The sequence below is a fragment of the Toxotes jaculatrix genome, chromosome 21, assembly GCF_017976425.1.
Source record: "Toxotes jaculatrix isolate fToxJac2 chromosome 21, fToxJac2.pri, whole genome shotgun sequence".
NCBI lineage: Eukaryota > Metazoa > Chordata > Actinopteri > Toxotidae > Toxotes > Toxotes jaculatrix.
In genome coordinates, this window is record NC_054414.1 from 18,027,919 (window position 1) to 18,051,169 (window position 23,251).

General features: G+C 42.0%; 1 protein-coding gene across 1 annotated transcript; it reads right to left on the reverse strand.

Annotated features, from left to right (window-relative positions):
• Positions 1-1,974: 1,974 nt before the first annotated feature.
• On the reverse strand, positions 1,975-21,570 carry LOC121201380 (vesicle-fusing ATPase-like). The gene is made up of 22 exons (XM_041067198.1): positions 21,475-21,570; positions 18,936-19,021; positions 18,576-18,672; positions 17,655-17,694; positions 16,068-16,234; positions 15,768-15,875; positions 15,408-15,483; positions 14,750-14,905; positions 12,748-12,947; positions 11,675-11,840; positions 11,427-11,501; positions 10,894-11,081; positions 10,107-10,202; positions 9,643-9,799; positions 9,345-9,478; positions 8,922-8,988; positions 8,689-8,768; positions 7,210-7,344; positions 6,947-7,060; positions 4,144-4,199; positions 3,868-3,938; positions 1,975-3,204 (listed from the first exon to the last, which is right to left on the reverse strand). Exons 1-21 carry the CDS (start codon positions 21,484-21,486, stop codon positions 3,908-3,910), a joined length of 2,241 nt encoding a protein of 746 aa, XP_040923132.1. The 5' UTR covers positions 21,487-21,570; the 3' UTR covers positions 1,975-3,204; positions 3,868-3,907.
• Positions 21,571-23,251: the final 1,681 nt, after the last annotated feature.

Consider the following 23,251-nt stretch of genomic DNA (forward strand, 5'->3'; position numbering starts at 1 on the left):
GTATACGTATGCACTATTCAGTTACACATAACTCCAGGTGGTAAAAATTTGAGCATTGTTTATGCGAGCAAATCCTTCTTCATTGCAAGCTAGCAGTTCTTATGAATGACGACTTTGTTCCTGCGTTCGGGGCGAGATCGACCTGTAAACTGCTCATGGTTTCCACACGTGTGATGCAACAGACGAGCTACATGTTATTCGGTCTGAGGAGCGTCGTGCTGAAAACGACCAGGAAAACACAGCGTTCAAATTCTATGAGCGAGCAGAAGATAATTTATGGCTGTTTCATTTACGAATTTATGCATCAAACCTGAGTCAAGCTTTAGCATGCTTAATATTAACTCTGGTCTTTTGAGCAAACTGATTATCGGGAGATCTTATTATCTAACACTTCATGCACTCGTCAGGTCCATCTTATAGACTTTAAGCAAATCTTTCTTTTTATCACTGTAATAAAAAAAAGAAAAAAGAAAAAGGGGGACATGTGACGACATGTGGAGACCAGAGTGCAGAGTAGATTCTGATTGGCTTTCACATCCTTCCGTCCTTCCTTCCTTCCTTCTCTCCATATTTTCCCTCCGTTAGACAGCTGAGGTTTTTAAGAGGCCTGATTTATGAACTTGTATTCTTGTCAGCGAATCCCAAAACACTTCTGCCTCGCTGTTTTGGTTTTGGAAATATTGGAAGAACAATACGGTGTAATTTACTCAAAATGGTGTTTTTCAGAGGCCCGGACGTCAGCCCAGCTGAGTCTGCCTGGTAATTTTTAACAGGAGGAAATGGTTTTAAAGATCACTGAGGAAAATAGTTGTGATTTTTGGGCAGAAAAAGCTTCCAGTTCATGTAGACTCTGAAAACATTAAGCTGAAAACAGTTGTGCAAGATGTGGATGTGTGTGTGTGAGTGTGACAGCTGCCAGTGACAAACAGAAGTGGATGGAAAAATGGATGGATGGATGGATGGATGGATGACGGGCTGGCTCTTCACAATGGTGGAACAAACTGTGAGAGGTTTCCACACAACATGTTCTGACAGTCCCACCTGCTTCCTATTAATTATATTCAACAACAAAAATACAAGTTAGTGTATAGGCGGTCCTCTCTGTGTGACATAGCTTAGCATTTGCGTCATCTTCTACACAGCCCTCCCTACCTGGGCCTACCTTTCTGTGTTCAGTTCCCTCCAACCCCCCGACCCCTACTTCTCCCGCTATATCCAAAGTTTTGTACAAATGTTTTAAAGTGAATAATTCCCTTTTTATTTTATAATCGTAAATGTTATGTTTTTATAAATATTATTTATTATACAATGTATATATCTGTATGACTGAGCTAAGATTATATATTTGAAGAACAAAACTGTCTCGTCTACCTTGTGCTTTTTGCTTCTTAGCCAGGACACACACATATTAATCACCTCACTTCTAAACTAAACCAGAAAGAGCTTTATACGATGATTATTATTACATCTTATCCCTGGACACGGTCACTCCCACAGCTGCATCATATACTGTTCATGGGCCTTTGATTCTGAACTTTCATTAAGAAATTAGGAATTTAAAGAACAAGTTTGGCTATTTCAAACATTTTTCTTACTGTCAACAAATTCCACCAAAAGACCAAAAACCTACAACGAGACATCTAATTTGCTCCCTGACACAGAGCTCCACTGTTGTTCAGATACTTAAAAACACATCACTGAGCCACAGTCGCACCGGGTGACAAGTTCCACCATTACCACGAACACACACTGTTATACTGACTCAGTCCAACACGCTAAAAACAGAGCACCATTTACTCCTGTTTGAGAACTGAAACTTTTGATTTGTACTGAGAAGCTGACTTAACGTCTTTTCATCAAATTTATGTCAATAAGAAAAACACAGAATGATGCAAAGCTTTTTCTAGAAGAGTGCTGCCATACAACGAGGCGCAAATATGGAATATTACTGAAGAACTGACTGTTAACTTTCAGTATAAGTGGTCACATTTTTATTGGATGTTACTAGTCATTATGCATAATGAGGTGAAAAAATTACTGCACAATCATCAAATGCATACACAAGTACACAAATGCACCATTTTAATTTCATTTCACTTATATATATATATATATATATAAAAATACACAATTTCCATCAGCAGCGCGGGAGGAGTAACCGATGCTTTGGTTTCTATTCATGGAGGACTGGATGAAGGAACCTGCATCCAATGGATCACTTCCTCTGCAGCCTATCAGACGCGCTGCAGTAGCTGCTTGGTAAATGTCTGACACTGACTTCTTGCTGAGTTGTTACAGCCGTTGCTCAACACTGATGCTGTGGAGGTTAACCGCAAATGTCTCGGTAGGTTCATTTCATCACGCCAAATTTCTCATAATTATGAGATTATGCTGGGTTATAATTATACTTTCTTATGATTACAACATGTCATAATTATGAGAAGAACACTTGATAATGAAAACAACTGGTAGAATTTTTTTTTTTTTTGAGTTATCACAAGGATTTTCATAGAGACTGGATATTTTTTCTGGGTAAGCAGGACAGTGTTTCAACTGAATCAACTTCTAAAGTCCCACATTTTCCTATATATAACTGTGGATCTCGACTTCTAGGTGGTGTGTCTTTTAAAGCAGCGTGAGCCCCTGAACCGAGGTAACGTCCCTTTTAAAACATTTGGTCACTGAATTTCATAATTAACTGCAGAAACTACAGAGCTTCTTTTAGTACTAGAATTAATTTATTCATAAAATAAGCACGTACACATGGGGATAAGAACAAAGTGAGATCTTTAAGTCACGGAGCCACCACGTCCTGGAATGATCAGATCACACATCTGTGCATATAAATGAGGCTTATTTAAACAAACAGTGTTATAGTTAGTGTTCGTGCATGCTCGTCTGCTTCCCGTCAAAATTCACCTTTTGCCTCTTTCATATATAAAATCACAATGGCGTGCAGGCGGCATCACATGGGGATTACAGCACTAGGCTCCGGGAAATGCAATATGCACAGATACAACAAAGGCCGCGTGTTTCTTTTATTTTACATGTTCACATAGTGCTGAAGAGGAGGAGGTTGCCTGGTTGGTTGCTGCTGCAGTGCAGAGAAAAGCACACAGAGCTTCAGGGATGGGAAGGAAGGATGCAGAGAGAGATGGAAATTATCTCTCTGCCAGCCTCTTTCAGGCTTCCGTTCCTCAGCAACTGAGTGAAGAGAGACAAATAAAAGTGAGAAGAGACAGGCAGGCGAAGGAGACATGCTGCCACATGAGAGCACCTGTCTAGTCGACCTATTTTTAGGCACGCTGTGTGCTAACTATACCATAAGTCTCTGAGGCTGTGATGAGAAACAAAGCTCTCGCTGAAAGTTGAAAAGTTGTTCCAAGTTTTTGTTGTTCATCACCCTGAGCAGCCTGTCCTCCTGAGGTGCGTTTCACTGAGCAGGATTAGCAAGTTAGCCAGGCAACTTTACAAAAGAGAAGTATCTGCTCAAACTTTGTCCGTTATTGTCTTTGATCAACACACAAGAATGAGTCATATCAGCTATAGTTTAGAGCAGAACAGCTGAGACACAGGAGCACTGATATCCACAGTTACAACAAGGTAGTTAGGAACAGTTGGACCGTACCTCCGAAGGTCACCAGTTACTATGATATATCTCGTTTATTTAATCTGCACAAAAACCAAAGTCTTGTGGTTTATACACTTTAGTTTTTGTCCTCTAGGATGTTTGCATGCTACGCTAAGCTAACCAGAGACTAGCCCGCTCTGCCCGTACAGACACGAGAGCAGTTTACAGATATCTACATCAAGTCCCCCCTCAGACCCCCCAGGAAAGGAAACTGTGCAGCCTGATGCAGGCCTTACCACTGAAGGATGCCTCTCTTTCACTGCGGCTCCACTGAGTCTAGATTGCCACAAGATTATCAGAACCGAGTCTGCAGGAAAAAAAAAAAAGGGACAAAATGTGTATTATTAATCACACTTGATGCAATGATTTTTGAGGTTTTGAGGTTTTCGAGGTTTTTCCTTTCTTTGCTACACAAATGGCAGATGGACATGGTGCGAGTGTTCAGTGTCACTGATGATCCCGCTTTGCTCAAAGGAGTCGGGTCAGAAAGAGGAAAAAAAAAAAATACTTACGCTGCTTCTTCCTTCAGTAGACTCAGGAACTTGGTAACTCTGCAGTCAGGATCCATCTAAAAGACAGACACATTAGCGCTAACATGTATACGGTAAATTAGCCTCATGTTTACTAACAGGTCTTATTTCTTTTTGGAACGAGTGTTGGTTTGATTTAAAATTCAGACACGAGGTGCTGAGACATCAGAGCGCTTTGGAAGAGTGGCAGGTCCTGGAGTTCATGCCTCAGTCTGAACAAACGGGAGGAGGGGAAGAGGAAGTAAAATGAATGGCAACCTATGCAATAACTTACAGTGCGTCTGCAACTGCCTGTAGCTACCAGAGTTAAGACATGAGGGAAGTCAGAAACGCTGGGATGAGAGGAAAAAAGATAAAGTGGAGACTAACTGTGAATGTGTATGCGTGTAGCTGTGCGGCTGTTTGCAGCATGTCTCGGCAAACACGGGTTCATACTTCTTCAGGCTTGGGATGGGGCGTGGGGGGGGGGGGGGGGGGGGGGGGGGGCGCAGGGCGCAGAACATGGGCTGCATTTGTGCATACCACAGCAATTACACAGCATCCAGCCTCAACAAACATGCCGTACACATCATCAACATACCACAGACACACAGTCAGGGGGAGAAATTAACACCAGCCAGCAGTCACATCTAGGTCAATTGCGATTGCTGCTTGCTGCAAGTCTGCTACCTGTTCTGTCACGCTACCAAAAATGACTTGGAAGACAGGGGAACTGACTTTTCAGATGGACTTGCAACTGTGGGCAAAGGACAGAAAATTCCTGTCTGAGGAGCACCGACAAAGAAGCCGCTGTGAAAGGATTGTTGGATCGAGCAGCTCGATCCAACAATCAGTACAGTTGGATCTTATTTAGGCTCAGGCCTGAGGTAAGCTCCACCTAAAAAATGATCTCGACTCATATCCGACAAGTTAAGCTTTAAAAAGAGCAATGCAGCGGCGTTTTACTACACTTCCATGAAGCTCGGGGATTCGAAAAACAGAATCAATGCAGCAGAGACGGGAGATATTCTGACTTTTAGGCCACATTCATAGTGAAAAAAGTCCCACTGTGGGGGCGCTTGCGGGGACATGTTGTTGCATATACCAGTGAGACAATGAAATATGATCCAGGAAGTCCAGTTTGAGAAATGGATTTATGTGCTTGTAAGCTTATTAGATACCAAAACACAGGTTTGTAACACTCTGACAGGATTGTACAACATCATGTGACCTTGCAGCAAAAGTTGAATCAGTTTTGACTTTTTGGCTTCGTTTTTGGACACCCCCCTTCTCGATGCCCCCCCGCCCCATCAAATTTTGTAACCGGCTCAGCTCATTTCAGTGGAATCACAGAGATCAGGGGATTCACTCACGAGCTCTAAGCAAATCCAGCTTAGGGCTCAAGTTCAACATCAGCTTTGGTGAACTCTGACACAAATTTGTTGTTGAACAATAAAAAAAAACTGTCTGGACAGAGCCAGGAATGAATCTGTCTCCTGTTGAATACCACCCATTAAACCACCCATCCTTATGGCCCCGTTAAAATCACAAGGATTCCCAGGAACACTGCGCAGTGTGTGATCACCTCCACTTTTTACAGAACAGATTATCCTCGTACGTTTTGTCAGGGCCAGGCGCCTCAACCAGGGTTTCATTTAATCTGGGTACAGGACGAACAGAAATGACTAAACCAATTTCAACAGTGACTCAAAAATGCCCAAGAACATATCCTCCCAGGCCAAAAGCACAAAACCACAACTTTACAGAGGTAAGCAGACGTTATACCTACTGTTCTTATCTCTATACATACAAGTGTTGTGTTGAAAGGAAGCCAAGAATCTGCTGTGAGCTGGTGGTCTGTGTTTTCATTTTTGTTTCCATAGTTGGGTGGATTTAATGCACAAAATGTCTGTTTGTTTTTTGTTTTTTTTAAACCTGCCTCTTCTGTTGGTCCAAAGTATGACTGACCGAAACTGTAGGTAAACCAAAACCATGAAGTGTGAGCAGCTTCCCTGTGATTCAGAACACATGAATGTAAGTTGGAAAGCTACGCAGAACATGGTTTCATAACTATGAATGTACTGGATCGCAACTGTGTCGGAGTATGGTTTGTGAACTGTACTGGATCCTTCTGCTCAACAAATCATCAGCACAGCCACACCGTTTTTCATTCCGGCTAATAGATGACAGTTTTCTGTGCCTGAGAGACAGATTCTGTTGACTGCTGAGAATGCTGGCCAGATGTCGAGGAAGAGGAGGGACAGGCAGCTCGAGCTCAGACCACACCATTAGAAAAACAATAGTACAGGGGCTGAGCCAATTTGAAATGTGTGTTTCGAATAAAAAAACGTGGAGCGATGAGTGAGTTACTGAAAAGAAGAGACTGCCTTGCTCTTCACAACTTACGTACACCCAAGTCTACTTGACCTTTCTATCATTTAAAACCACCGGAGCACGAGGAGTTGAATCTGCATTAGATTTATCATAAGAACATGTCAGTATTTTAGTCACAGTGCTTTGAGCTAATGTCAGCATGCTAACCTGCTCACAGCGACACTGCTACCATGCTGATGTTTAGCAGGTATAATGCTGACCATCTTAATTTAGTGTATTAGCAGACTAAGCTATGCTCTTTAGCACAAAACAAAGGGCGATATCACAAAAATGTCACGACAGTACATCCAATAGTTTTTCAGATATTTTAGTCACCCACCAAAAGAACAACTCTGGAATCACTGCAGCCGTTCTGGGAGCACGGCTAAAAAAAAAAAAAAATGCAAATGCAAAGAAAGTGTCTCTTTCTCACCTGCACAGCCATTTCAATCAGCATCAGCAGCTTTTTTATGCCGATCCACATGCTACGGTCCTTCACAGCTTTCGCTATGCTGGCCCGCTCTTTCTCCCCGAAACTGCCCAGCAGCTGTGGGGAGGGGACAAATAAATCATATCAGCAGAAAGGTTTGCCTAGTCTGAACAACCTTTAACACCTTTGCTTCTACCCATGTATACACTTTCAGACGATGTGTGTTTGCAGGTGCTTCTGTTTTGGAGTGTGTGTTTGTCTGTTACCTCCAGGATATCGACCAGCTGCCCTCCCCTCGAGATGTTGGGGATGTGGATGGTGGTGCTGAAAGCATCTAGCATCTCCATTTCCTGGAGGACGTCTTTGCGACTTGTGGTGCCAATGATCAGCAGCTTACGACCCTGAGAGAGAAGCAGACATGAGCTGAGAATGATTTCATCTGTAAATCAGACCATTCCTAACTTCTTAAATATAGCATTACAATGCAAACTGAACACTGTTGTGTGATTTATCCATTTGATTCTGAACAGGGAAGAAAGACAGTCACATGGAAGTGCAGAGGAGATAGAGGGGTAGACACAAACCTGCTACAAATTCAGAATATGGTTTTCAATTCTACGTTTCAGTAAGAGCCCCTCTGAACTGAGGACGTGAACAGAACTGAACCTTGCTGTTTGACATTTAAAACATGGGAGATATTTAGTAAGGTAGTTTACCAGGTGAGAACAGTCATGCAAAGACTTATTTCCCTTTTTCCACAGTGCAGTGGTTTAATTTCATCAGGGGATGAAGCTCCGAGCCGATTTTCTTAAGCAGTCTGCACCACTTTGTCTAAATGTTTCCTGTCTTGAGCTTAAGTGTTTCCATTACACAGAGTTACTGCAAAGGTGAGGCTGCTGTCTATGTAATGCGTTTTGGATGTAAATGTGAGCTCTGGACAAACTGATTGCGGATTCTCTGTATTTATTTAAATTACAGTGAACCAGACCACAGAGGAAAGAAGGAAAGAGGAAAGCGAAGGGACGAGGAGAGAACAAAACAGCAGAAGACAACAGGAGACAAATATGAGCAGAGACGAAAGAAGAGAAGCAAAAGAACTGCAGCTCCACTAAGCCGATGAGCTGGACCAGGAGAAGAAGACGAAGGAGGAGAGGCAGAGGAGTGGCGAGTAGACAGGGGGATTATGGCTGCTGGCTGCCCCCCCATGGCGTGGGGGGTTGTGATGCTGCATGCAGATGAGGTGCCACACAGGCGGTGGTGCTGCCAGGTCCTGGCTCTCTCACAGAGCCCATTCTCCTCCGTGTCCCCCTGGCCTCCCCTGGCCCCAGGCACCCTGCTGGGCCCAGCGCTTTACAACCCCAGAGGAGCACTGCAGCCAGGCATTCAACACCAGGCCCCGCGCCACTTCTCATGCACATGCAGCCATATAGTGGGCTATACTCTCATTCACAAACCCATCAACAACAGACACACACAAACTACAACCAAAGGAACTATGAGAAATGGGTCTCTACCGCCACCATTCACTCTGAGCACAACAGGCCTGGACCAAAACACGGGCTAATAACCATACACTCACACACAGTCGCTCACACATGCCAGTCGCAGCCAAAGACCTCCAACAATTCCTCACAAGACTTTTTACTGGCATCCATAAGATCTGCTGCCCTCTTTCTGCCGCTTAAGGACTAGCAGCACCGCAGTGAGCATGCTACAAATAAACACCACAACAAAGTGTTCCTCACCTTTGGAGGAGGCTTCTTCAGCAGCACCAGCAAAGCTTGTAACACCAGGTTGGAGAAACGAGGGCCAATTGGGACATAGTCTGACGACACAGAAAGTTTTCTATTAACAATTTTCTCATTTCCTATTTCACATTTATTTCAAACTTTTGATATAAAATTAAATCAAGTTATTTGCAGATAAAAATGTTTTTTAACTGTGCTGTAGAGCTGGGGCTCTCTGAGTGAAAACTTACCCAACAAGCGCTCAATGTCATCCACAACCACACAGCTCAGCTGGGATTTGTAGGCATCTTCAAATATCTGTCACAGAAAAAAAAAAAAGGTACAGCCAAGTCTGGATCAAAGCAAAACACTTGGTTTTGTGCATAATCAGAAAGTAATAAAAATAACATGTTATGGTAAGTAAATTTCATTTCAGTGTCCCATTGATGCAGTCAGGAAATAAAGCTATTAACTGGAGATTACTCTGAACAACATGATGAGAAAACAACAGAACATGAGAAACAACAGTGTGGCCTGAACTGCATAACATTTGCCATCTTGCTTGCATCTGTCTTGGAGATACATTTTCCTTTCTAGACCTGTTATTGAATCTTATTTCCATGTTACTGGACTTTCAGGAGAGCGTATTAAATACGTTTTAAAAACCGTGTCACCTTTTTGATGGCTTGGCATTTGGCGATCTCGGAGAATCCAATCATCTTGTCTGGGGAGCAGAACTTGATAAAGGGGAACTGGGAGTCTTCGGAAATCTTAGCTGCCAGTGCTGTTTTACCACTGCTGGGTGGGCCTGAGGGAGACGAACAATCACAAATTAGTTGTTTGCAATAAAGCAAATCATTTGCAGTTTTTATTTTAGGGGCCTTTTACTGGCTTTATTTTGTGTATAGACTGAGGACGTTAGGCCTCGAGTTGCAAGATGTTAGTGTGTGTGAGTGGATGTTTGTGTTCTACCTTCCAGGAGCACAGAGACGAGCGGAGTGCGGTCGCTATTCTTCGTCTGCTGTACCAGCAGCTCCCCGTCCTCTAACACCGCTGACACCGGGTCGCCCCAGTGGATGATACCATTCATGATGTAGCTGACGTAGTCCTCCTGGTTGGTACCAAACGCCTGGAAGAGAGGAAGAAATTAAATTAAATGAATCATAAAATATTATAAATTCTTGGTAAAGGATAGACTTGCCAACTTACTGACTACTGACTACTGAGGCTTAACACTGATCGCTTACTGTTGACCTGTTGAAACTTTCTTTTTTTCATGATTTTTTTGTGAATTGCTATCAGATATTCTGTAGAATAAAGGGACGTGAATTTCACATTAATTTGATGTGTTTTGTATTCTGCTTTATGTTTTAACAAGACCTGTTTGACACAGAAATAGAAGAGGAGAAGAAGAGAAGAGGTGTAGAGCAACTTACAGGTTTGACGTCGTTGTTCAGCGAGGCTATGAAGTCAATTCTGCTGACCTGCAGATCCTCTGCTGTCTCAATGTCCACCTCCACCGTGTTGCTGGCCTGGAACAAACAAACAGAAATCACGTGCATATTTATAAACGCAAACAAAACACAGCTCAACAGACAGCAAATAATGAGTTACTTTCATTACTGCATGAACTCCATGTCCCCACTAGTGAAATCCATTACATGAAGTATTGCACATTTAGATTGCACAATGTGTCGGGAGACAATGTGCTCCCTCAGAGCAGAAAGGTCACACAGAGAGACGGAGGGAGGGAGGAGGAAAAACGTCACAGCTATCAGACATGTGTAAGGCCCTTGTCCGTTATTTATCATCACCCTATAATATCTGCTGCTCTGTGTGTGTGTGTGTGTGTGTGTGTGTGTGTGTGTGTGTGTGTGTGTCTGTCTGTCTGTGAGGGCAGAGCACTTAACAGATGAAAACTTCACCTTATCTGTGTGTCCTGTTGAGTTGAGCAGATTTGAGCCTATGCACCTGATAAAACACTTAAGTGAGGGTGCACACACACACACACACACACACACACACACACACACACACACACACACACACACACACTCCTTCCTCACCTGGGTGGCTAGTCAAACTGGCTCCGTACACAGTAATGAACTAAGCCCAAGAGGTGTGTGACCTACACCATACACCCTAAACCCAGTAACACAAAACGTTATAAATACAGTATAAATATGAGTCGTAATATTCCACATATCCCTCGAGGATTCTGACCTTAATATGTCTGTTCATGGCCGTGGACTGTGCAGCCCTGACCAGACCTTCCAGTTCAGCACCACTGTAGTTCTTAGTCTCCACAGCCAGCTCCTTAAGGTCTACGTCAGTGGCCAGCAGGTTGTGCTGACGCATCTTCGCCGTGTGAATGTTGAGGATCTGAATGCGGCCCTTTTCATCCGGTAACCCTGACGGAAGAAAGGGAAGATAAAGGATTTAGAACTATGATCAAAGACGCATTTACAGTAACACAGTGACTAAGAAAGAGCAAATATTTTCACCTACTGCTGAAGCAAGAGAAGCTTCAATCTGATCCAGGGTTTACACTGGTATTAACTTATCAGTCTCCCTGTTCCAGTCCACTAAGAGGACCTGCCGTTACTTTTAAATTTTAAATAATGAACTTGTTGAAGATAAAGTTCACTGCTGTGTGTCATCACTACAGGCCTGATTCTTTTTCCAGTCCACTGAGATAAACTGTGTGGAGTTAACAGTGTGTGTGAAACTTTTTCTGTGCGTTCTTCACTTCTTACCGATCTCCATCTTCACCTCCAGCCTTCCCGGCCTCAACAAGGCCTCGTCTATCAGGTCTGGCCTGTTGGTCATACCTGAGGGAGGGACAGATGGACAGATAGTGGGAAGGAGGGAAAGCAGAGGGAGAGGATGAATGAGAGGGATGAGACAGAGTGCAGATGTTCAGGGATGAAACCAGAGAGGCTGTGAGTTTTTAAACTGTAAACAGAGAAGAATGTGTGTGTTGGTGTGTGAGCAGTGTGAGCACCTATGACCAGGATGTTGTTGAGCTGCTCCACTCCATCGATCTTAGACAGCAGCTGGTTGACCACGGTGTCGTGGACGCCCGTGCTGCCTGCCAAGCTGCCACGCTGCTTACAGATTGCATCAATCTCATCAAAGATGATGATGTGAAGACCGCTGTTGGCTCCAAGCTGTTCAGCAGAGAGAGGAGGCTGCATCATTAAATTTTTCCTTTATCCCCTCAGTTTGCTAGGTTTTTTTTATACGATGCAGCATACTCACCTTACAGGTATTTTTCAGGAAAGGGAATAAAGGACAGCAGCACCACTTTCCCTGTGACTTTTAAAAGCTGTAGCACTGGATTATGCAAAACTTTCTCAAGCTGCTTCTTTCATACTGACCCTCACCAAAGAGACAGATGGAAAAGAGCAGCAGGGTGGGGGGTTATCCCTCCATCTACAGACCTGTCAATCTCAGACATAGCATTTAAAGCAGGTGTGGAGCTGTCCTTATTACACACTGAAGTGTGTGTGTGTGTGTGTGTGTGTAGGGAGGTCTATTAGGAGGTCAAAGACAACCCAGCCCCTCATTAGGTGGTGAAGAGTGAGGCTCGACACTGGTGTCTCACCATCCAAACCAACCATCACTGCTGGGTTTCAATGCTTAACAGCCCCCCTGCTAATACACACACACACACACACACACACACACACACACACACACACACACACAGCTATGTCTGGCTAAAGGGCAGATCTCTCCACTCCTGAAGAAATTACTTTTCTTTTTTTTTTTTTGTTTAGATAGATGAAATGCTTATCTGTGTTTCAGAGAACGCTGATCCCTGAGAGCAGACCTAGTGTGACTTTTTATCTCGTGTAGATAATAAGTTCAGCCAAGTTGTAGCACTACAGGTAACTTAGTATGGAAGTTACAATAAAACAGCCTCATTTGTCAACACCAGTGCTGTGTGTGGGATTTTTGGTTTTGCTTCCCAGTGGTTCCAAGTTCTTGCAGCAATAATGGTGATTTTCTGGCTTATAAAGGATAAACACTCGTGTGCATGTAAGTTTAAACTGCAATGTGTCCTGCCCTCACCCTCTTCTGTTCGTCCTCCGCGTCTGCAAACAGCTTCCTGACGTTGGCCTCAGACTCCCCGACGTACTTGTTGAGAATCTCGGGGCCGTTGACGATCTTCGGCTCCCGGGCGTTGAGCATCTTGCCAATCTGCCGTGCCATCAGGGTTTTACCGCAGCCTGGGGGTCCGTACAGAAGGATTCCTTTCACATGCTTACAGCCTGGAGACAGACACACACAACCAGGGAGAGAGGGACTGGTGTTAAACTGAGCACAGGCTGTTCATGTTTACAGCAGTAAACGTTTCTACTAGTTACGAAGCTCAAAATCTTTCTCAGCGTTTCAAAAATCTAACTTACACTAAGGTCTTGTCTCCGGCCAACATCAGGCCAACAGCTGGAAAAATGTTGCAACACAAGACCAAACAAAGCATCATGATCTAGACAGTTGGTCCAGATGTCCACATACACAGAGAGGTGAAGAGAATGGACAATGGCAGGCTTGTACCAGTTCCCATCGCTGCACTTCTGATTTCCTTTGTTTTATTCCTTCTCCATAAAGATCAAGTGTGGAGTCTGTGAGCTCCCCACTCAACCAGGTTTACAGTGCCGGTCTTCTAATGGCCTTTTGCACCTGCTTAATGACATTTAGCCCAGACTAATTGAGAGGCCCCAGATAACCATCTGAGCTGCCATTTGGGCCTGCTGAAGGAAAAGCAGCCAGGATGACAGGTGGGGGTGGAGGGACGAAGGGACGGCTTCTCGACTGGGGCAGGGAAAAGTGATGTGTTTGTGTTGGGGTTTGGGAGAGAAAGGACTGAAGCTTCTGTCTGCCTGCTTTCACCTCTCCAGGAGCAAAGGGGAGACAAGGTGAAACTTCAAGCTTCAGCTCGAACGCACACACAAAATGCGCAGTGTACACACACACGCACAAACCACCTCTCTGTCAGCACCTGCGCTCCCCGCTCCCCACGCCTGCCAATTACAGCTTTACCTTTAGCTGAATGCTCTATCAGGACATGCCATCTCATTACAGCCGCCAGCTGGCCACAGCCAAAGGCCAACCCCTGCACACCACCACCCGGCTAAAGGTCAGCTCACACACTGCTGGACGCTGCCGCAGGCCGCCAGCACTATGTGCATGGAGTGTCTGTGTGCGCCAAATTAAAGTAATGTGTGTATTTACCGAGCTCAGATGTCGTTACAACAGGTTTTCACAAGACTTTGAGGTCTAGCAGCGAGGATTAGGACTGATGTGATTGTGTGCACATGTGTGTGGGAAGAGAGGCTTTTGTGTATGAGTCACAAAGAAGACTACCTGGTGGCTTTCATCAGAATGAACTGCTGTTATTTGAAAAGTGAATCATCATCGTAATCTGACAGCTGTCAAAGATCTATTAATGAGTGTGTGCAGGGATCACTGTCGGGGGATGCCAGAGTTTTTAGTCACGGTCCAGGCAGCACAGACGAACGCCGCCTCGCCTGTTAATCACAGAGTTTTGCTTATTCAGGCAACGATACCTTTCTCAAAGGAATTATTATAGATTTGTTTGCCATGATGTTGATTTAAGGATGAAACTCATTCTAACTAAAAACAGAGATTATCTTTGATATTACTAATCTGTTCAACCTGATGGAAACTGTGTTTTTTCTCATTTCAGCTGATAACATTTAGCATGTTGAGGAAGAACTTATTTAAGAACAACTTGAATGTCTTTTATTCTTGTTTTGGCTTATGGACTTTCAAGATTTAATGTTGGGAGACAGCCCTGTGAAATTTCAGTGGGGTAATTTGGGTAACGTCTTACCAGAGGTAGAAACTTTGTGTTGTAAGTCATTTTTATGTAATTGATATAAGGACTTTTCACATATGCTTGAGCAGGACCTTCAGTAAAGCCATGGATGAAAATGTGAAAATGAAAACGTCCTCACATGACTTCCTGCAAAACTGTACAAAAAGCGGAGGAACGGGCAGAAACAAATGAATAAGTGATGGCTAGACAGAAACAAAGGGGGAAACTCACCCATCTGTTCGACTATGTCTGGAGGGAAGACACGGGAGGCGAAGGCTCTACGGAAGATGTCAGAAAACTCCTTGTCAAGCCCGCCAATACCCATCTTCTCAAAATTCCAGTCAGGAGTGATGATGGACTGGCGAGTCTCTCGGGTCTTGGCTTTCCCTGGAGGAGGGGTTGACACAAAAACACTAATTATATCTAATATATCACCTAAAAGTCGAAAACCAAGTGTACTTCCTTTCTGCTGGTATGTTTCCTATGTGTTTCCTATCACTTCTAGTAATTATGGCAGGATACAGAGAGACACTGTTATGATATACAATAATTTGTTGTAAGTTAATATGACACATCTAACAGGCACAAAGAGAAGTTTTAAACTACATGAGGTGAGGTCATGACTTTAAGATATTCTTGACGTCTATAATAAAATGTTCATATAAAAAGAACATATTAAAATTTAACCCTTGATATAAAGGCACACTGCATAGTAGACGACCACTGACACATTGGGACTTTAATATTGTGCCACTGCCAAGAAAATGTGTGAAGTGTGCCCCCTTGTGGATTTACAGAGAATGGCACTGAGAAGGTATAAAATGTAAAAACACTTCTTTCTGCTTAAGAAAGTGCTGCTCTAAGAACTGTGCATGCTGCAGACACTCACCAACCAGGGTCATGGATGAGCTCTCTGACTTTTCAAAAATCACCTGACTGTTTCCCAGCAACAAACCAATCTCAACCTGAGGAAAAACAAACACAAAAAAAAGATGAGAATTGGTTTGAGTCACAGTACAATAAACCATTTTAATTTCTCTGCAACAAGGGTAACTGCACATACATATTTATATATTTATTATGATATTTATGTATATACAAAAGGTGGAAATCAAAGCTGCAACACTTCAACTACATGGGGAAGGTTTAAAAAAATTAATGACTTCCATGCTATTTATAAAATCCTGTAATTGAACAGAGGTGAGGTGTGTGAACTTCGTGGGACACTGACAGATTATTCTCCAGGTACCTTGTGTTTCTCGGCAACAGCATGATCTCCCTTTAGGATGCAGGGGTCCATGGCCTCAATATCTTTTACCAGCAAGCCAAACAGCTTATCAGAGAAACTGAACACCAGCTAGAAAAAAAAAGGAGATAAGGAGATTTTTTTTAATTTCTCCAGAAAAACTCATCATGAATTAATAGCATATGGACACAATCAACCAAATAAATAAAGTCAAAATGACTCTGTCACCAAATATAAACCTGAATCTACAATAAACTCAATGGTGAGCCTGCAACATGATTAACCCCTTAAAGTCCTAAGTACCTGCTGGCCAACACTGAAGGCCTGGTTGTTGAAGTGCTGGAGGAACTCTCTGGCCATCTTGTCGGAGTCGTAGGGGTTGCTGTCCACATTCTTCTTCTGCCGGAAGTCTATCTCCACTGTCATGGTGCTTATACACTGCTTGGCCTTGTCAAACTTGTAGTTTGTTACTAAAGATGCAGAAAAAACATGAGGAGGTTTATAGTTTAGACAACAGCCTTTCAAATCTATGCCCATCATTCACTCTTCTTTTAGCTTTGCACCAACTCATATGATAATATCTGTTCTTGTAGCTGCTAGACATTACTCTCGCTTCCCCCAGCTAGCCATTAACTTTGTTTGCCTCTCGTTTGAGGCTGTGCAGGTAGCGTACAGTGGTTCAGCGGTACAGCTTTTCCTCTGAAACCAGCTATAATCATATAATCAATAAATGCCTTGTTAGCAAGCTGTTATGATCGAACAGTGGTTCCCTTAACCTTTGATGTGAGAAATAAAATCTCCAACACAGTAGGCAGCTCCTGAACTGGATATGATCTGTGGCACCCATTTACTATTCAAATAGGCCGCACATCTTCAAACTGATGCTAATGCCTCATTATGGAAATTAGATAGACTGCAAGTAGCTCACTCTCAGATTGTGCTGATATTTCCACAGCTGCCAGGTAATTACAAAGATTAAACCTGCAGCACTGCCTCATTAATCATATCACAGTTACCAGGAGACACTGCCAAAGCTTCCATTATCCACTACTATCCATTATGGACATGAATTTAATATTTAGTTTTTGTTTTTTTTTTCCAATGGAAGGTTTCAGACAGACAGACAGGACAGTGAGATCATAGCTTTGATCAAATTCTAAAAAGAGACATGGCTTTGCAGTTTTTTTTTTTTTTAAAGACGATGTCGAGAATGATTCTGGTATCATGAGACTTATTCATTGTTTTCACTCATTGGATTATATTTTCATTCCTCCTTTTCACTCCTGATCCGCAGACACTTTCATAATAGAGCCCATCATTCTGGGCATCACTTCGGCCTAAGGGAACTGAGTGAAATATTTTCATCAAAGAACAGGCCTCCTCTTTCTCTGGACGCTGGCCAGCTCCTCAGACAGATGTGCAGTGACACCCTCCCAACCATATTGTTATACTCTCTCTATCTCTGCTGGGAAAATCATGTTCCCTCCTCCTCTCATGACACCTAAACAATAGTTAACCACCCTAACCCCACATGTAATTAGTAATCTGCAGGATGTGATCATCAGAAGTCAGAACAGTCTGATGTTTTTCTGGCAGAGACAAAGACTGCAGCCTTTAAACTCTGTCACACTGAATCCACATGAATCCTTCAAAGTCCAAAGGCTGAGTTTGATATCAGAGGCTCTCATGTTCCTACTGTGGTGGGATGTCTGGGGTGTCAAAAGGCCTTCAGCGTCAAGAGAAAAAGATGTCAAGCACGGCTAATCAACATATGACAAATTAACGGCAGTCATCACAAAAGGCTGAGAGAACGTCCTTTAACAATCAGACACCTGTGCACATGGTAAATGTAGAAAATCACCCGTCTTCTGCTATAAACGTGACGCTTACCTTCAACCTCTTGTCCAATCGATAGGCCTGCCCATTTTCTCTGTAAAGAAATGGATAAAGTCACTGATTTAGCTCCACGTCTCATCATTGCCTTTGTATTAGGACACATTACTGCAGCAGGAAAAAAGGAAATGAGTTACCATCAATAAGCTAATGACATTTTCAAGAAGAACAAAGCTATCACACAAAGGACAACTACACATCAAATAAACACCACTACGCGTTTCACAGAGACATCAGTGCAACGTTCCTCTGCAGCTTGGTCTTATTTCACAACACTTCTTTATACTGAAATACAGAACTCTGATCCAGACTTTACATAACTTTGATGATCACTTGACTATTTTTTACACACAGGCTGTGTTTTTTGAGATGGCGGTCACTGACGGCTGCCATGTCAAAAATGAGTTGATCAGCCGGTGCTACTTAATGAATTCCCGAGGTAAAATAAGACCGTCTTGAGGAGGTTACAGTAGTACCTGTGTGCTGTTGTTGCTGCCAAGTTTATAGACGGAGGAGGAGCGGTCAGAGATAGGCAAGGTGAAAGAGGAAAAAGCAGTAACAGACAGATTGAGACAAGCGAAGAGGTCCATGCAAAGAACCCACAGACAACCATGCAAGAGAGCTCAAACGTTTATCAGGTCACAATCTGCTATCAAGGTTAAAAACAACAATATAATGAATAAACAGACAGAAAAAGATCAAAGGTGCACTGGTATTGATACATTAAACCAAGAGGGGGGGTAACATGTTAAACCTTCAGGCAAAGTGGATTCATAGATTAAACAGTTGATTCCCATATGGCATGAATGAGGTTCCGATTCTCACACCTTTTTTTTAAATTAAAGCCTCTGATACTTGGGGCTGTGTATGACTGCATGTAGCTTGATGGTTGTGGTTCAGGTGTTGTTTTTGACGCACCTGTGGCTGGCTGAAGGCGATGGTCCCGGAGTTAACACTTGGATGCGTCTTCAAGGTGAACACATACTTGTGGGCTGAATTGCGCACAGTCACATGTCTGCAGAGATGAATAATTAGGAGACAGAGGAAAGAATTATATGTGGTACAGAACAACTGTCAACCCCGTTGTTATTGTTTGTCTTGTTTTCCTGGATCTGCTAAACACAGGAGTATCTGAGGGGATGGTCTGGTGATAGAAGTGAATCTCACTCATCATCACTGAGCTGATGCACACATGTGTAACAAAGCTACTGATGCATCTGTTAAGAAGCACAAGCGGTAGCTTGGACAGTGACGCGTATCAGAGTAAATCCCACTCACTGTTCAAACTGTGGCTCCTTCTCATTGATGACGGCACAGTTGGTCAACGACAGTTCGTCTGTCGGGCATCGCGCCACTTGCATAAACTGAAAACAGAGAAGAGAAAAAGCTGTTATTATGGACAGTTAGTGATAATAGTTCACAGTGCTTACAGCCCGTATGGATGGATCTCCAAACAGATGTGCAGCTACAGAGAAAGGCAGTGCAGGCAAGCACTCTTGAGGCTTTGCTTCCAGTTCCCATCAGTGTAGGGCTCACTTGCACAAAACCACCATTACATCCATGTTGCTATGGAGATCTCATCTCACTAATAAAGCCTCTCTAGACCTTCAGTACAGCTGAAACTTCCCACAGGGTGTGACACTGCTTAAATTCAGCGTAAACCCAGCTTTTTCTGCCAACAGATGCTCACAGATGTGAAAATTAAATTGTTTTAGCTGAGACTGTCTTACAGAGGTGCTGAGCCATAGGAAAAGATGGTTTTAACAACCTCAAAGCTGCTTAAGGGGAAATAAAAGGGGAAACTGTCTTTAGCGGTTAAACCTCATTAATATTTAGAGGAAAGCTGCAGCTCTTCTAGCTCTGCTCTGGACTGAAATGCATCTTCCCAGAAACTCTATAAGTGAAATACTACATTGCCTCACACTGAGTTGCTCAACAGATACTGTTACTGGACTATTGCAATATTGTTTGACAACATTTTTCCCTACAGTATGAACTGCAGACTGGCTGCATCAACATCCCCATAGCCATGATGAGGCAAGCAGCTTCATGATCCACTGTGATGAAATATCAGCTAAAGGTTCAGACGTCTAATTTATTTTTAGTGACTACAAAAACCAATAGTAAATGTCTGTGGGGTAGAAAAGTTGGTAAACTACAGTATGCAGATGTGGATTCAACCAGCTTGAATTAATGAGGAAAATCAACCAAAGACCCATAAGTGTTCAGTGTAAATACAACTGCAATGTCCTGTATATTATGGATGTATTTAGGCAGATACTCTGAAGATTAAGTTTTAATAGAGGACAACAATTCAATGGCTAAGATAGCATCAATCTAGTCTAATTAAATCTTTCTAAGAAAAAGACACACAATCACCCTGCTCCCATTTGAAAGACCAAATTAGACTGCAGCAAACCAACAGAGAATCACTTACTGACCTACATATAAAAAACATCAAACTCTATTTCTAGCATTTTAATATGTAGGCTAACAGGGGGCCAACGAAATTTCAACATGTTGCTTTTCACAGAGAACCGACTGCTGGCGTGTCACAAGTCACATCACTGAGGAGGTCATTTAGAGCCAGCTGAAACAGATAATATTGCCCATTTTAAGAATGTGGATTGACAAACAGGGACACATACAACCTCAAAATACAGAAATCTAGAGGGCACAAAAGAAATATCAAATAGCAGTCAAATTACCATCCAAGGCTCTTGTATTTAAAAAATGCATAAAAATGTATTGGTTAATTAAATTTGGCCTCAGAAACTTTTGTTTGAAACTTCTTTGAAAATGAAATGACCCATGCATTGTGCCTTTAAGCCAAAGTCTAATTAATAGCATAGAAAAACCAAAGAGTTTCCTATGCACCAGAGATTGTGTAAAGTGCATTCCTTGCATTGTTCCCATGTAATCACCTCAAATGTAAAGGCTAAATGATGTATAGTAAAGTCACAGTATTTACAAGACCATACAATGAGGGTAACTCTCTCAGTATAATGTTCTGAAAAGAAAGTTTTACTTCTGAAACTGAGCCTTTTCTCCGTGATATCACTGTAAACTGAATATGTCTGGATCTTGGTATGTTGGTCTGTCGGCTTTCTGACATTTTATAGCCAAAATGATTAGTCGAGAAAATAATTGTCTGATGAGTTGATAATGAAAATACATTTAACGGCAGCCTTAAAAACAAACAGTTTCAATGGAATGGGAGCTTTTACCCAGCTGTATCCATTAGTTGCCACTACTTGTATTTGAAAACAGCTCCACAGTGCATTTATGGAAAAACACAAACACAGAGACGCTTTGTTTACACTGCAGCTACATGAAAACGGCCATTGAACATTCAGCATCGGTCCAGTTTAACTGGCTGCTCGTCTAGTTCCTTTTAAAGCTGTTACACTTCCTTCATTTCACTTAACAGCCATCGTTGATTTAGCCTGTAGAAGTCGGACCACTATTTACGGCATTTTTTATATCGAACTCAATAACGGTTTTTTTTTTTAAACTGACAATATTGCTTAGCAACCCTGGCAGCTCAAAATCACACATATTAATTCACAGCTAAAACAACAGAGCTACATGCTAGCAGCGGTATGAGTGGTCATAAGATACTCCGTTCGTCTTCCGGGCTGCCTACGAAGTTTTGAATGACAAGTAATTGTGCCACACAGGCTAACGCCGCGCTGGCTCACTTTACATGTAAAAAAAAAAAAAAAAAAAAAAAGTACGCGTTAGGTTTAGCTTTCAGTAGCTTCTGGTAGCAGTGTACTTGTGTCTACGCTCTAATATTAGCTTTAAATGAACTCACCCGAGCCGTCATTTTCCTCTCTGTGCGTACTTTTCTTTTTTTCTTTTTTTTTTTTGCCCCGGTTCAAGTGCAACAAGCTGACAGAGCTGGGATGAGAAAGTGACGTGGAAAGAGGCGGGGTCTCCGGACGTGACGCCACCACGCACACGTAAACGCACGTTTATTTATTTAATTTAAAAAAAAAAAAAATTTAATCCCGCACTCATTTCAGTGATTGGGACAACTTTGTGCTGCATACAGTGGACTCATTGAACTCTTGATATTTTCACACACATATTTTCCTTAATAAATTATAAAAAAAAAATTATCCATTTGTGTTTATGGGCAGCAGTGTCTTAGGTTTTTTAGGTTCTTTAAGTCAGTTGGTCATTACAAAGTCATGCTGTGCTGCCAAACACTGTTCAAACCCACATAACTTGAGTTTTTGAACCGATGAACTCATGCAGCTCCTGTCTTTAAATATTCCACACAGTTTAAACATTATATACTGTAGCTTCAGTGAAGAGCTGGAACAAGCTTATGCAGAATATACACAGTTACCAGCTAGTCCAACAATCAAAGATGTTTGTCTTTTTATAGTTGTACTGTATTATCTGTATTACTGAGACCTAACACAAGAATACAGAGGCAACTGTCACCAAATTATTTAGCTCATCTGAATCATCTCATCAAATCAGATAAAGAGGTTTCTTTAAAAATGCTTGCAATTAAGAGCCAGGCTGAGACCTACGTTATTATATATTTTCTCAAATTTAAAGTGAATATTATTATTGAAAAACATTAGATTTGAATGAGAGGCAGAGTAATCTCTTTATTTTTGATGCCAAAAAGGTTCACAGTGAAAATACTGAAGGTTATCAAGTCTAGAAGTTTTTCTCTTTGTGACTGAATATTTGAGGTTTGGAAATCTTTCTGTGAGGGCATTACAGTTGCTATTACAATAACATGATTGTGCTTCTCATCATCAGAAATCTTGAAAGGAGGAAATGAAATCCTTCAGTCTGTGGCACGTACTTGAGTCTTAATGTTATAAAGAAAACTTTTATCTGTCGTGATAAAGGTCTAGCTCTCAAAAGGCATTGTAGAACAGCACCTGTCCATGAAATGGTCCACAGATGAATCTTCTATTGCTTGTGATGAAATGTAACTAAGACAGAAAAGCAGTTTCAGTTACCAAAAAAAAAAAATGTCTGTACCCACTTTTGACAACATGGGTTGTGTAAAAATTACAGTTAGGAGTTTAAATAAAATAAAATAAATTTATAAAAAATTTATAAATAAAAGACAATCAAAAGCTGTCGGTTAAACTTATTTAATGCCCTTTGATGTGAGGTTCCTTTTTCAAATTAGTGACAAGTATAGCAGCAGGAGGAAGAGACTCTTGGGTGAATTCTGTATTTTATAGGGCTAATTTTAAATATTTCTCACTGCCCAGACACTTTCCCTTTGACTTTTCCTTTGGAAAACAAAAGACATACCTCTACCTAACTACTGTATACATTTTCCATGTCACATTACCATCATTAAGTGCATTTCAAATGCACTTTGCATGAAAATCCAGTTTTCTCACCCTCATACTGTTAAAACACATACCATAGCTCAGTGAACAATGAAACAGCTCAAATTACCATCTGCATTTTTTTTTTTTTGCAAGAGACAAGACAAAAATCCTTAAAATACAAAATATTTATTTTGAAAATGTCTTTAGAAGAGAAAAACAAAAACAAAAAATCAAAACCATACAAATTGTTTGGTTACTAGCATACCACACTAGTGC

Bases quoted from the DNA above. Each gene is read 5' to 3' on its own strand.
- LOC121201380 (XM_041067198.1), bottom strand. The intron at 9,800-10,106 runs GTAAGTTGCTCT...CCTCTCTTCCAG, and splicing joins TGAACAACGACGTCAAACCT to GCGTTTGGTACCAACCAGGA. The intron at 9,479-9,642 runs GTAGAACACAAA...CGTCTCCCTCAG, and splicing joins CGTCTCTGTGCTCCTGGAAG to GCCCACCCAGCAGTGGTAAA.